Source organism: Mustela lutreola, chromosome 1, assembly GCF_030435805.1.
Source record: "Mustela lutreola isolate mMusLut2 chromosome 1, mMusLut2.pri, whole genome shotgun sequence".
Taxonomy (NCBI): domain Eukaryota; kingdom Metazoa; phylum Chordata; class Mammalia; order Carnivora; family Mustelidae; genus Mustela; species Mustela lutreola.
In genome coordinates, this window is record NC_081290.1 from 189,557,962 (window position 1) to 189,573,451 (window position 15,490).

General features: G+C 45.3%; 1 protein-coding gene across 4 annotated transcripts in view; it reads right to left on the bottom strand.

The window, feature by feature from the left end:
- JAML (junction adhesion molecule like) overlaps positions 1-15,341 on the bottom strand; it is a 28,680-nt gene extending 13,339 nt beyond the window's left edge. Inside the window, exons 1-5 of one of the 4 annotated variants that reach the window (XM_059182094.1) lie at positions 14,760-15,341; positions 14,426-14,541; positions 9,273-9,336; positions 6,307-6,461; positions 4,219-4,444 (exon numbers count right to left, since the gene is read on the bottom strand). In XM_059182094.1, coding sequence (XP_059038077.1) covers positions 4,219-4,444; positions 6,307-6,461; positions 9,273-9,336; positions 14,426-14,455 — 475 coding nt within the window. In that variant the 5' untranslated portion in view covers positions 14,456-14,541; positions 14,760-15,341. Of the gene's footprint in view, positions 1-4,218; positions 4,445-6,306; positions 6,462-7,336; positions 7,419-9,272; positions 9,337-14,054; positions 14,325-14,425; positions 14,542-14,759 lie in introns of those variants that run through there. The other 3 variants (XM_059182079.1, XM_059182085.1, XM_059182100.1) reach the window with 3 other exon arrangements.
- Between the last annotated feature and the right edge of the window lie 149 nt (positions 15,342-15,490).

Here is a 15,490-nt window from a genome sequence, read left to right on the forward strand (position 1 = left end):
AGTTATATAACTTTCATGCTTAAGTATAACCCACCAGCTCTTCTAGCTGAAAAACTGATTCACAGGCAATTTTCTTCAATTTCTTATATTCTTTTTACAAGTTGTCTTAGGACTTGCTTAGGATAGTTTTGGCTACAGTACAGGTCACAGGACTGCTTGCTAATTAGGCCAAGACAATAGACATTTTTCCTCTTAGTTCTTTTTTCTGTTTTAATCCCTACCCCCACTCCCTTCAGCAGATCCCTCTCCCCCTGCTTCGGGCTTCCCAACTCCTAGGCTCTTCCTTCTGCTTATTTGTATGAGCAGCTGACCCCATCATATGCTTATTACATAAGTCATTTTGAGGGGTTCCTGGAAAAAAAAATTAGCAAGGCATTTCTGGTTTTTCAATAATGTTCTACACAAATCAACCAGAAAGTCAGTTGAGAAATGAAATGCAGGGTGGTATTTAGGGAAACACAAGCCTTAGCAAGTCTTAACTGGACAGAATTCCTTCAAAAGCACATCAGGCAAAGCTCATGAAGGAACAAAGAGTGCATAAGCTGACCTTTTCATCGGAACTGTTTCTCTGGGAGAATGTGAACTTCCTGCCCAGCAGGAGAGATGCACGATAGGAGGAAACCAAGAGAAAATATTATGAACTTGAAACTCTATGGAGGGAATCATTTTGAAAGTAATAAAAATTCACTCCAAAGAACATCAGTGGGGGGGGGGGAGTCCTCTAAATCCAAAAGTACATTAAGAACTGAACTTTATTTTTTAAATGTAGTAATAAGGGCACCTGGGTGGCTCAGTTGGTTAATCATCTGACTCTCTATCTCTGCTCAGGTTTTGATCTCAGGGTCGTGAGTTCAAGCCCCACACTGGGCTCCCCACTGGGAGTGGGCATGGAGCCTACTAAAGAAAAAAAAAAACAAGGGTGCCTGGGTGGCTCAGTTGGTTAAGCCACTGCCTTAGGCTCACATCATGATTCTGGAGTCCCGGGATCGAGTCCCACATCGGGTTCCTTGCTCAAGGGGGAGTCTGCTTCTCCCTTTGACCCTCCCCCCTCCCATGCTCTCTCTCATTCTCTCTCTCTCAAGTAAATAAGATCTTTTTAAAAATTATATAAATACATAAATAAATAAATAAATAAAACAAGATAGAATAAAATGCAATAATAAACACCAAACGATTCTGCACCTTTCATCAGGCATGTGTCAGACACTGTGTATGTAGCATGTCAGCTAGTCATTACGGTATTTTGAGATATGCGCTGTTGTTCTCCTGTTGTCAGAGGAAAAGGTGAGAGAGCCCAAGGGCACATAGCCTAAGAGTCCGTGAAAGGCAGAGCCAGCACATAAACCCAGGCCTGAGGGAAGAAAAGCCCAAGCTCTCACTCACTATTCTGTGCCACCTCACATCAGTGGAAGGAGAGCTGATTTCAGCTGATTCTAGAGCAAAGGTACAGGAAGTTAACAGTATTTTTATTTGCAAGAATATTGCCTATAGGGGCATCTGGGTGACTCAGTGGGTTAAGCGTCTACCTTCGGGACAGGTCATGATCTCAGGGTCCTGGGATCGAGCCCTGCATCCAGCTCCCCACTGAGCAGGCAGTTTTCTCCCTCTCCTTCTGCCCCTCACCCCCTACCCCGACCCGAGCTCTCTATTTCTCTACTCTTTCTCTCAAATAAGTGGAATCTTTAAAAATCTTCAAAAAATTATTTTAAGGGACACCTGGGTGGCTCAGTGGGTTAAAGCCTCTGCCTTCAGCTCAGGTCCTGGGTCCTGGGATCGAGCCCCGCATCGGGCTCTCTGCTTCCCTTCCTCTCTCTCTGCCTGCCTCTCTGCCTACTTGTGATCTCTGTCAAATAAACAAATAAAATCTTTTTAAAAATTATTTTAGAATTTTTTAAAAGAATATTGCTTATCCTATTTTAAAATAAGTACTATGAGAAAAGGAAGTGAAGGAGTAGAAGCATAGAATGATTATAAACCGATGAGTAAACTTTGTAGAAAAAAGTATAGAGGCTTCACATGGGGGAGGCCAACCTCCGTCAAGCAAGCTGAACATCTTCTCAGTGGCCACCAGGCACATTTTGAGGAGTTGGCTCTACCCTCTTTCTGACTAGAAGGAAAAATACAGGTTGCTCCATGGACTAGTGGGGAAGTTATGTGACTAACCCTAAAATTGCTGTGGACTGTCTCCATGGATTCTCCAGTTGTGAAACTGGCTTTCAGTTCATGCCTTCTGTGTCTCTTCAAAGAGAGAACAGCTTCCCATATTATATACCATGCTTGTGTTTGGACAAGGCATCAGAAGACAAAGCAGAAAGGAGTAGCCCAAAGATAATCCTTGGAGAACCTGATTCCTTTCCTCTTTCTGGAGAAATACAGCTTTGAAAAGCAAAAGAAAAATGTCAATCGAAATCAGAGGGGGAGATGAATCATGAGAGACTACAGACTCCAGGAAACAAACAGAGTTTTAGAGGGGCAGGGGTTGAGGGGATGGATGAACCCAGTGATGGGTATTAAGGAGGGCACGTATCACAATGAGCACTGGGTGTTATACGTAAACAATGAATCATGGAACACTACATCAAAAGCTAAGTACTGTAGGGTGACTAATACAACATAATTTAAAAAAAAAAAAAAAAGAAAAGAAAAGGGGCACCTGGGTGGCTCAGTGGGTTAAAACCTCTGCCTTCAACTCAGGTCATGATCCCAGGGTTCTGGGCTCGAGCCCCACAACAGGCTCTCTGCTCTGCAGGGAGCCTGCTTCCCTTCCTCTCTCTCTGCCTGCCTCTTTGCCTACTTGTGATCTCTGTCTATCAAATAAATAAATAAAATCTTAAAAAAAAAAGTAGGAAAAAATAAGGTAGGAAAAAGGAGGAGAGAGGCAGAGGCCACCTTCTACAATTCCTTCTACAATTCCAAATCCAGTTTTTTAGAAACTGGATTCAAGTGAGGGATACTAACTCAAGAAATTCACTCATTTGGTGAAGGTTTATTGATTGCTTACTCTGTGCCACGCATGGTGTCCAGGGCTGAATAGAGGACAGAGAATACAGACCCACACAAACAGGGAAGATACAACTGGACAGGTGTGAAAAGTATCACCAACAAGGAGCACTAGGTGCTCCAAAGGAGTTCACTCACAGACCCAACCCAAACAGCTGGGGAGGGGAGGAGGTCCAGATTTTAGCTCCCTAACTAGACTGCAAGCTTTCCTGAGGCCACGAACTATTCCCTCAATGCACACTTTCAAAGAATGTAGCTAATTCAGCGGTCTTCAAACTTTCTTGAAGCAGCAGAATTCTTTCTTTTAAACAAACTCTTAGCTGGCAGCCCAATGAATAAAACAGGAAAAAGAGAAAGGATTTTGGTTGCAGTGGAGGTAGGAGCCTGAGGTCCTACCTGACCTAGTCCTCTATTAACCCCCCTGGACTGTTCTCACCCTCTGTGCAGCCTACCATGTTGGCTGAACCTTCAGGCTTCATCAGGGCACAGCTTAAAACCACAGTCTACTAAAGCCATTCCCTCCACTGACAAATGGGAAAATGAAATCCAAAGAAGTTAGAGAGATCTCATCTCTTTTCTTTCCCCAGCACTTACCATAGGAACCTATGAGATATGGACATGGCATCAGTGTGGATAACTGATGGGAAGCACCAGGGTAGAGTAAAAGGAATAGGGACTTTGTGGTCAGAGGTGCCAGGGCTCAAGGCCAGATACGCCATTTAATAAATATGTGTGCTTGGGCAAGTCACATCTAAGCCTCTCTAAGCCTCAGTGACTTCATCTGTAAAATAAAAGGATCAATACCTCCTACACAGCATTTTCACAAGGATGGACACATGTAAGGTAATCACAAAATAATCATTCTTAGGGCGCCTGTGTGACTCGGTTGGTTAAGCAACCAACTCTTGATTTTGGCTCAGATCATGATCTCAGGGCTGTGAGATCAAGCCCCATATGGGGCTCAGCACAGAGTCTGCTTGCCCCTCTCCCTCTGTTCCTCCCCACCCCCCCCTTAAATAAATCAATAAAATTTTTAAAAAATAATAAAATAAATAATCATTCTCATTATTTTTATTTAAAGAGCACCCACTACTGTGGATTCACTCTGTGGTACATATCTGGACCAAAGGCTGGCACACGTTTAACAACATCTATTCCCTTCCTTCTCTGCACACTAAATCTCTTGCCCCTTCACCCTCCTCCTGCCCATTCACGTACCTCTGGGTTCCTCCGGTAGTACATGCAGCACCACTGCTTTTTTGAACACCAGGCTTTCCTTTTCCAGCCGGATTTCACAGGTATATGTTCCCTGGTCAGCGTCTTCCACATTTTGGAGCAGGAGAGAACCATCATTGCGTAAGATGTCCCCCACCAAGCTCACACGATTCTTGAAGCGCCCCACAGGCACACTGAGGTTGGCATAATAGTACAGCACATAATCCTCCTGGAGGGCAACACAACGTCGGGGAAAATCTAGAGTCACTGGCACCAGACCTAGGAGTCTGGATCCAAAAGACCCTGTTCTGTGCCAGTGGCTGCATCTCTACCACCATTATCCTCACCACCATCATCATTACCACCACCACTACCACCATCACCACCATCACCACCACCATCATCATCACCATCACCACCATCACCACCACCATCATCATCACCATCACCACCACCACCATCACCACCATCACCATCACCACCACCACCATCAGCACCACCATCATCATCACCACCCTCACCACCACCATCATCACTACCACCACCATCATCACCAACATGACCATCGTCATCACCATCACCATCATCATCACCACCATCATCATCATCATCATGATCAAAAAGTACTTGGTACCAGTGAATAATAAGATAATAAGAATAGTAAGAATAATAAGAAATAATAATAAGAATGTGCCAGGCAATGCTCTAACTAGAACAAGGCCTGGTGCCTTATTTCATACAAGGACAAATTGTGAAGCATAGTCATTTCTTATAGTTTAAGGTAAAATGTAATACCCACTCTGAAGACCACTCTGGGGATTCAACTCAGAATTTTTGAAAACCTTGTCTCCTGTTCAACCTATTTTCTGCCATGGCCACTGGACTGGATGGCATTCAAAGGCATGATGCAGTCCCTCAGACTGGGAGTTGTGATAAACTGGCTGGTGTGTTAGCTGTTGCTCCTCCCCGTTCTGCCCTCCTCCAGGCAGAATATCACACAGCCTGAGAAGGAGTCATCCTCAGGGCATGGTTTCCAGGCTGGGACGGGGAGCCCTGGGAAATCCTTTTTTTTTTTTTTTTTTTAAGATTTTATTTATTTATTTGACAGAGATCACAAGTAGGCAGAGAGGCAGGCAGAGAAAGAGAGGCAGAAGCAGGCTCCCTGCTGAGCAGAGAGCCCGATGTGGGGTTCGATCCCAGGACCCTGAGATCAGGACCTGAGCTGAAGGCAGAGGCTTAACCCACTGAGCCACACAGGTGCCCCCAGAAATTCTTATTTCTACTTAAGCCATGGGCCTATCCCTTTTATGATAAAAAAAATACTAATAAAAATTTGAGTGAAAATAGCATTATAGGAATAATATGCTATGAGCTACAGAAAGAGTATTTTACCAGCAAACTTTGAGACCTTACTGTTAGTAACCCATTACTTAGGATGTATTTTAAAATGATCCTAAGATACAAATATCTCCACAGAACCTCTGATGAGGTTTATATACTGTTTCCCACTCCGAACAGCTCCCATGAAAGACCCTCCCTCAGCCATGCTACATCAGCTGATCCCAACACTTGAACATTTGAAACAGCCATGAAGGACAGAGAGGTGATGCCCGAGCACATAAATGGGGCACAGAATGCTCAAAGAATCTGGCCCTCTCCCCCATAAAGGATTCCTGTGACATCATTCTCATGCCTCTTCTGTCTAGACCCACATTCTCTCCCTTCTCAGCCCTCCCACTCATCTATACGACTCTACAAAGGGCAGACATCAAGAAAAGAAACAAAAAGAATTTTATGTGCATGTCTTCCATTACTTCTCAATGACCCAAAAGGTAAGCATTACCATTATGATAATGACCTTCATTTTCACAGATGAGGAAGCTGAAGTTCAGCAAGGTTGAGTAACTTGCCCAGCTGATGACACAGCCAAAGGGCCAAGCTAGGAAGAGGCCCAGTTCTGACAAGCTTCAGAGCCCAGACTCTTGCAACACCATCTCTTGACACCTGATGACCTGGCTCTCCCTCTCCACCCCCTCCCTTCTCCTGACACCATTGGCCAGGGCTTCAACAGTAAGACTCCCTCCTTGTTACCTTGGCGTGCTCTCCTGATGAAACCGTCCAGTCTATCTTGGTCACACGCTTCTCTTCTGTGCTCTGGAAAACACATCCCAGCAGGGCTGAATCACCCACACAGACTGTTAGCTCAAGGGAGGAAACAATCAAGTCATTCAGGCCCAAGGAATAATCTATAGAAGTCAAAGGCAAGAAGAGATAGAATTTAGACAAATATTTTCAACAATAAAAATCAGTAATCAATCTCTAAGTAACTCTACAGCTTCCCTCCCCAGATGACCCGACATGGACGAAGTCCTCAGAGGCCTATCACTCAAGCCAGTATGACATTCCCAAAGGTAGGCGAGATACCCTCTAGTTACACACAAGCCTCCCAAGTCAGAGGGGTTCTGCAATCTTCGTTCTGCAAAAATGCATGTCTGCTCCCGTTCTCCTAGCTAGACCCTTCCCCATTTCCCAGAATTCCTTTATCCAAGCCCCTTTCTAAAGAAAGAAGAGAAACCCTGACATCCTCCTTTCAAGTCGTGAATTTAGACATCCATAAACAGGAAATGAGATGTCTCTTGCTCCTAGTTTCCCATGGGTTCCCTATTTGAAAAGCCAATATTTTGGCTTTTTAAAAGTATTTTTGGCTTCCTTCCTTTTTCCCTTTTCTTTAGTTCCTTTTTAAAAGCTTACTCTGACTTTGCTGGCAATTCTGACTGTCCTAGAGGTCCTTGTTATTAGGCCCATACAGGGGCGCCTGGGTGGTTCAGCCGGTTAAGCATCAGATTCTCGGTTAGGGCTCAGATCTCATGATCTCAGGGGCCTGGGATCGAGCCCCGCGGCAGGCTCTGTGCTCAGCCCAGAGTCTGTCTGTCCCCCTGCCACTCCCCCCACTCACTTGTGCATACTTTCTCTAATAAATACATAAAATCTTAAAAAAAAAAAAAAGAAGAAGAAGAAGAAGAAGAAAAAGAAAACATTCTTTAAAAAAAAAAAAAAAAAAGAGGCCAATCCAGAGCACGGCTCTCCCCTTGAATTTCCTCTGTGCTTGTCTTCTCCCCACCTTCCCACTCCATCTTGGCCATCAGCCCTGGTTGCTCAGCCTGAGGGTGTTTTACAGCATGCACCACTCCACTCCGCTATCTGTATATTCCTCAAGGCCTTTCTCTTTTCACTAAGAGAAAACCATCACGTAGATATTTCTGTTTTTACAAGATGTGCTCTGTGCAAAGAGACAACAACATCAAGAAAGCCACGTTTAGATGCTGGCCAGTTTATATGGAGGAAGAGCCAAGGGAACGCATGTGGGAATAAACAGAAAGCGTGCCAGCCTTTCTGTGCAAGCTGTTGGCCCGAGAGAAGACAGTTCACTTGCTGCCCAACAGCAGGCACACAGTGGGGAAGACGGAAAAGAAAACAGGAACGCTAAACCCTCCAGAGGGGCTTGTTTTGAAAGAAATCAAAATTAGCTCCAAAGCCAATCTGGAATTTTCCTGTAAGGAAGAGCTGAGCAGCCTGACGTGTGGTTAAAGGTGTAAGAAGTGCGTTTAATCTACTGTGGAGAAGCGCTGTATGTGGAAGTAAGTGAAGGGTAGCTAGAAAGCAGGCGCAGCCATGGGAGCAAAGAGAAGCTTCCACCTCTACAAAGGGTCACCTTTGTAGAGAAATGGCTAAAGAAATGACACTTTCTACAAAGGAGGGCAAACCTCTCCTCAAAGAAACAGAATGCCCCCTGATACCACCAAGTCACTAGCTCCAAGACTGGTTTGTTAACTCGGGCTGGGATGCTAGAAGCCTGGGCTGCTTCCCGCACCTCTGAGGCAATGTCTGAAGACCCCATCCAGAGCAGGGTGCCTGGGTGGCTCAGTGGGTTAAAGCCTCTGCCTTCAGCTCAGGTGATGATCCCAGGGTCCTGGGATCGAGTCCCACATCAGGCTCTCTGCTCAGCGGGGAGCCTGCTTCTCATCTCTCTCTCTCTCTCTCTCTCTCTGCCTACTTGTGATCTCTGTCAAATAAATAAATAATAAAAAAATCTTTAAAGACCCCAGAGCATGACAGCTGCGAAAACAAATTCTCTTAAATACATCCTATTTTCCGGGGAGGTGGGGTGGGTGTCCATGTGTCTGTCTGCCTGGGTGCATACCCTCTATTCCCTGGAATTACAGCAAAGGCATTTCTTTTTTCATTTGGCTGAGTTGGTGTTTAGGTTACTATGCCCAGGTACAAATAATAATAATAATAAGATGATGATGATGATGAAGAAAAATAAGAGACAATGAGAGCAAAGAACGTCCTGAGTCGTTTATTCCTCCCACAGAGCTAGATCTGTGAATAAAGAGAAAAGGCCGGGAGAGAGGTGAGCAGCTTAGAAAGAACCGCTGAGCCACAAGCAACAGAGGGTTTGGAGGGTTCGAGAACAAGAGAGTCCACAGCCAGAGGAGGTTTTTAGACGGATGTGGAGTTTAAGGAGAACTCTGAAGTGTCAGGAAGGCTTGGGCAGGTTTGCCCAGGAAGGTGAGGAGAGGAAAGTTCTTGGCAAAAGAAACTGCCCCGGACTGTGAAAGAGCCCGGTGCACTTACAGAACCACAAGAAGGCTGGAATAGCAAAAGCGTGAATACAGCTGCAGGGATTCTGGGCTCTACGGTGATTTCATTTCCTGATCTGAGACTAGCTGTGGTTTTCAAGTCACAACTGAGAGTCCAGGAATGCCAGCGAGACACTTTCTTTGTAGCACAAAGGAAGGTCCCAGAACCCCCAGCTCAGGACCCAGAGGCCTCTGGTGTCTAACAGAAACAGTGGAAGATTCAGCTTTTCAAGAAAGAGTTTGCTCCCCGGCTTCAAAAACAGCTGTTCCAGCAAAATGCCGAAGTTCCAGGTTAGGGTTTCCCGTTTTCAACAAACCAAGGGGGAAATGAAAATATATAAAATTGGCTTTTGAAACTGCATGAGACTTAACAAGAAACCCAGTCCCCTCCTTGGTCCCTTGGTTTCTACTTACCCAGTAACACTGGCATCAGGATGAGTTTCAGAGGGCAAAACATGCTGCTCGCCAATTTTTCAATCTTTAGATAAAAGGAAACAAAAATCAGAAAACCGCATCAAGAGAAGTTTGTTAATTTAGCAAACCCACAGTCAGTGTGCCTCTGTGGGCCCAGCCTCTGTCTGAGGCTCTGGGATGCAGCCCCAAACAGAAAGGGCAGGGTCCCTGCTCACGTGCAGTGCAGTTCGAAACTGGGGTGGGGGGGGATGGAGGAGGAAAAGAGGCAAATGAATGAACAAGAAAGTGGCAGATGCTGGAATCTGCTTTGATGAAACAAAACAGAGCGGTGTTTAGAGAGTCACTTGGGGGCCCGCTGTAGACTGGCAGTAAGGGAAGATTAAACTAAAGTGGCTTTTTGAGAAGAAAAAAGCAACTAATTTCAGGATATCCTTGAGGCGACAACCTAGCCGTCCTGCAACTTCAGGTTTCACGCAAGCAAGAGATTACAGGAGACTCAGCCTGAAAGTTTTGCCTATCTATCCAACTAAATTAAAATGGCTACTTTTTTTTTTTTAAGATTTTATTTATTCATTGGACAGAGAGAGAGAGTGAGCACAAGCAGGGGGAAGGGCAGAGGGAGAGGGAGAAACAGACTCCCTATTGAGTGGGGAGCCCCATGTGGGACTCAATCCCAGACCCTGGGATCATGGCTAAAGGCAGATATTTAACCATCTGAGCCACACAGGCACCCCCCAAATTGCTACTTTTAAACATACAGAGAATGTTCAGGACATGTGGGAAAGGAGATACATAAATAAGGAGAAAATTTTCAATCTATTAATTCACCAAGCCCTGTGGCATTAAGAAGCTGCATGAAATGTCCATGTTGAGGTTTTGGGGAGTTTTGCCTTTTTTTCCCTCACTTTTTTTGTTTAAGAGAGGGAGAGAGTTGGGAGGGGTAAAGGGAGAGGGAGAGAGAATCTTAAGTAGGCTCCACGCCCAGTACAGAGCCAGATGTGGAGCTCAATCCCAGAACCCCGGGATCATGACCTGAGCTGAAACCAAGAGTCTGATGCTTAACCAACTAAGCCACCCGGGCGCACTTGGCCCAGATTTTTCTTCATGAAACAAAAGAAGACCAACTCCAAGGAGTTATAATCCAACCAGCCTTGAGTTCCTACCAACTACTGTGGATGGTTTCAGTCATGACCCCTGCACGCCAAACATCCTGCCACTGAAGGAACTCTACCTAGAATCTTCCAGAAGGAAAGGTCTCTTCCCAGCTCTGCTGGGAAGTCTAGCACATATGGTGGCCATTTTAATTTATTAAAAATGACTACCTAAGAGAGTCCTTATCTGAGTTCTAACCAACAAAATCCTCCATCAGGAAAATCAGGATCAAACTGTTCAAGGAAGTCCCATCCTAGGTCCCACTAAGGAGAGATGTCATTTGGCTTTGCTCAACCTCGATTCCCTTGCCTATAACATGGGATAATAATGCGAGGATCAAATATGATAATGTAGATAACAGTGCTTTGAAAAGAAGAAATCATTATCACATAAGATCCTATTTTTCATAACCTAAAACCAGATAGGAAATAGAATTTGTTGTGTTAGAAGAGATTTGGGTTCTGAGCATCTACCTTTAGGTAGAATGGCAAATGATGAATCAGAATGAACTGGAAACTTTCAAGTTTCAATTCTTGAATCCCATTATGATGTAGATAATAATTAACACTGACTCAGATATACCAAAAGTCACATTACGTTTCCCCCAAACATAAAGACATCTAATGAAAATGAAGATCTATCTCAAGATAGCCTCAGTCCTCTTCTGGCTCTGATGCCCATCCCACCCCACACATACATGGGTGAGCATGATAAAGAACTTCCTTTATAGTGTGTCATGGTGTGAATTCACCGTATCTGGGACTTCTGAGATCCCTGCACTTTCTGGGTGTGTTCTTCTTCAGGGAGTCGGTTGTGCTCCCCAGCCCGTCCAATGCACCACCTGCTTGGAGGAGGAACAACTGACTTACAGGTCTAACACCAAACCCCAGTAAGTCTAGAATCTCAAGAAGGACCATGCCTTCTTGTCTACCAGTGCCCCGGGTCTGCGCCACCACACCAATAAGGTGCCTGGCGTAGGCTGGGTAAGGGCTGCTGGCTGCCAATGCGACCATCATGTTGAAATCGACTTAGATATCCTACAACTAGGCCATTCTATTCTAAGAGGACACTGGCGATCCCAAAGAGACTCTGAACCTAGTCACCAAACTCAAGTCACTCAGTCACACTCAACCCTTTGCAAACAAATTTTAAGAAATGTGCAAACAATCTAATGAACAGAGGATACCATTTTTGGTTCAAAGTACTCACAGGCATCATTAGAACTCTCTGTAAATGAAGAGAGGAGCAATGAATTCATGGAAAATGCACTTAATTTCTCAAAAATTCTCCTCCTGGGTCAGACCTTCCATTAACTAATCTTTCAATCTCTGGGAAATTGTTCAATCTCCTTAACATTCAAGGATCAGACTTCTTCTCCCTCCCAGTTAATACAGGAGCACACTAGAAACCAGTCATTGATGTGCAGTAAGCCACTAAGGCCAATGTGCCAGGAATCGCCAGAGCGCCGCCCCACACACTGACCCCCTTGATCTTCACGACAACCCTACGATACGGGGCAGATGGGGAAACTAAGGCACACACAGGTGAAGTGATTTCCCTAATAATGCCCAGCCAGCGACAGGGCCAGGATTTCCCGATCAGATCCTGTCCCCTCACGACGCAGTACTGCTCCTCATGTTTGGGAAGCTATCCCATATTTTAGGACCTAACTTCCCTGAACTTTGTTTATCCCAACAGGATGAATCTGCTCCCCTGACTGGATGCTCTTCCCGCCACCAGCTTCCCCCAGTGAACCTCCATGCAGCTTTCAGATCGCAAGCTGACATGGTTTCCGTAGGGACAGCTCTCCTGAGCCATGCTCACCAGGTCAGAGTCCCAGCCACAAGTTTAAATAGTTCTATTTCTCTTTCCTTCAGGGCACTTGTCACAATTTCTAATTCTCTATTTACTTGTGTGCCTGCTGGATTAAAGTCCTGCTATCCACCCTCACCTCCCAAGACTATAAGCTCCAGGAAGCCAAGACCTGAGCCTCTGTCGGATCCGGGAACCGCTCATCAAAACAGAGAACAACACCTAAGAGGGCCCAGGACACTTCAGTCAAGTTTCAATTTCCTTTAGTTGGCAAATATTCAGAAATTCCTATCATATGTGTATGTGGTGTGTGTGTGTGTGTGTGTGTGTGTGTGTAGGTGTGTGTGTGTGTGTGTGTGTGTGTGTATGGATGCATGCCGAAAGCTAGGTCCTAAATGTATATACCTGGATAATGAAATTCAGAATTTTAAATATACACAGAATATCTAAATAAATGGTCTCCGTCTTTAGAAATCCAACCAAAGCATTAGATGCTCCTTAAGCACCTTCATGAGACTCCATTTAAATTCTCAGCTTCTTCCCCAGATCCCGCCATCTCCTCAGCAGCTTTCTTGAGGTAATTCTTCACAGTAAGGCAGCTCATATGGTGGCCAAACATTTTGACCTGAGCTCATGGTGTTTTCACAACAGAACTCCTGGCAAACGTCTTTTGTCACCCCTGGGGAGTTGTAACTATAAGGCTCCCCTTTCCCATTATTAACAGTGCAGAGGAATTGTTTCCCTTGGCACGATGATGGCAGAAAAACACCTTCAGAAAAGAGACTCACGACAATGAGACTACCACAGAGGATGTGAGAATGACCCCCGAATATTACAATATCACAAGACAAGATAGGGAGAGATGCTGTCTTTGAGTGCAGCCATTTGCCCCCCATAAGGACAACGAACCACTGAGCAAACAGCAACTGCACAGCCTTCCTTCCCATAGCCCGCTCCCCACTCCCCTCCCCCTTCCCCATCCCCCACTCCCTCCATGCTAAGTCCTCTCAGTTTACCGTGGCCACCGCTCACCTCCAGGCTCTCATTGTTTTTAGGTCTATGAATCCATGTAACCCCTCTACAGTGCGTCCTCATTTTTCCTTCCAAGACCACTTATCCGACATTGGGCTGGGTGGTTACATGGCTCCATGTAAGACAGTCTCAGTGATACTGGTCACCCCTCTAACCTGAAGGGGACTTTGGAAATCATTATTGCTGCTCCCTCCTCTACAAAAGGCCTTCATGAGGTCAGAGCTTTGCCAAGGACATGGCAAGCAAGAACATGAGTCTAGCTCTCTTGAGAGGATTAAGTTCTTGGCTTCTTAAGGTTAGATATTGACCTGTCTAGCAGCCTCTGGGTAATGCAATCGGTCGAGTCCCGACTATTGGTTTCAGATGGGGTTCTGATCTCAGGGTCGTGAGATCGAGCCCCATATCCAGCTCCCCACTCAGAGTGGAGTCTGCTTGGGATTCTTTCTCCCTCTTCCTCTGCCCCTCCTGCGAGCATGTGCTCTCTAACAAATAAATAATTCTTTAAAAAAAAAATGGCCTGTCTAGGGTTGGGAGAAGGGCAACAGTGAGGGAGAAGTGCTGCCGTGAGCTAGAGGACAACTGGTCAGGAGGACAGTTAGTCAGGAGGACAGCTAGTCAGTCACTGTGCTACCTAAAAAACACAGGCAATTTACAAGCTTAAGTCCTACGACCACCAGCATCATCTGCTCTTTCATTAAGAGCAAACCTCTTACCCCACTTTTCTCTGGGGATCTTATCAGAAGTGACTCTACACTACAGAAAGGAAAACTGCACTCAGCAGCCTACCTTATGCCAGTTTCCTCTTACAAATGTGGTCATCAAATTAAAACCTTCAGAACCAGCCTTCTCCTGAGAGAGCCAAGTTTTCATCACTTCTTAAGAAATGCAAAGCAACGGCTTACCCACGATGAGACGATGAGATGCACCCAGGGGAAGCAACACGGTAGCTCTGCTGAGTGCAGTACCAGAGTCCGACTCCAGAGACTTCTGCCTGACAGAAGGTCAGGCTCAGAACAAACCAAATGCATATGATCTGGGGTAGCTACAGAGATGCAAACAGGAACCTCTACAACAAGGTTCTCATTTCTGTCATCTGGCCCACGGCCCAATTCTTATTTATACCTTTGTTCTACAAGGGAGTAATAAACTCGACTTACTAAGGAGAGCCTGATTCCAGACCAGGACATGTGCTGTCTCCCCTTCTAGATTATAAGCTCTCTGAGGGTGAGGTCTCCAGTGGCATCGGGTGGACCTTCTCCAAGAAAGAAACCAGCTGCATGCAAACAGAATACAACAAATTTAAGATGAACACAAAATGGTTTGTTCTGTTTAAAATACAGTGACCCCCCCAAGTAAACAAAACAAAACAAAATAAAATAAAAATAGAGTGGCCTCTCATTTTTTTTTTCTCTCAACAGAGAAGTGCAACATAGCCAGGCAATCACTCAATCCCTGCCTCCAAAGATAGGTCTGCTCAGTCCTCCAACTTACCATGTTGATCTCCTCTGACCAGGAGACGTCAGCATTTACAGGACACAGGTAGTACGTTATCCCGAGAACCCTTTGCGCGATTTGGACATCGTAGATAAGAACTCAAAGCTTCTTCACTTCAAGACATCTTTTGCTTATAAGTTGCCTCTTCAAAATAAGTATTCTCCATACACACCTTCAACCTTGGCTTGACCTACATGTGGCCATTTTTTGGAACTTGTCCTTTATCATTCAAAAAGTTGTTGAAGGGGCACCTGGTTGGCTGTCAGTTAAGCATCTCTGCCTTCAGCTCAGGTCATGATCTCAGGGTCCTGGGATGGAGCCACTCATCCATCTCCCTGCTCAGCGGGGAGCGTGCATCTCCCTCTCCCTCTGCTATTCTCCCCCACCCTGCTCCTGCTCTCTGTCTCTCAAAAAAAAAAAAAAATTAAAGAAAATCTTTTAAAAATAAAAAGTTGTTGAACACTTGCACCCTCCAGGACTATGCTACATGGTTGCATGGTAAGCCAGCAACGTACATAAATACTCCCTCCATGGCCTGTTTCAAGCTTGTAAATTCCTAAAAATTGAATCAGCTCTTGCTCTGTGAGCCGGCTCCCACAGACCACCAAATCTATACGGGCTGTTGCAGGGGCACTGCTTACAGACGAATGCCTGCTTGCTGCTGGAAACCACAACCTCCCCACCTTGCCTCTGACGGCTCTCATTTTATATGTAGACACATACCAAAA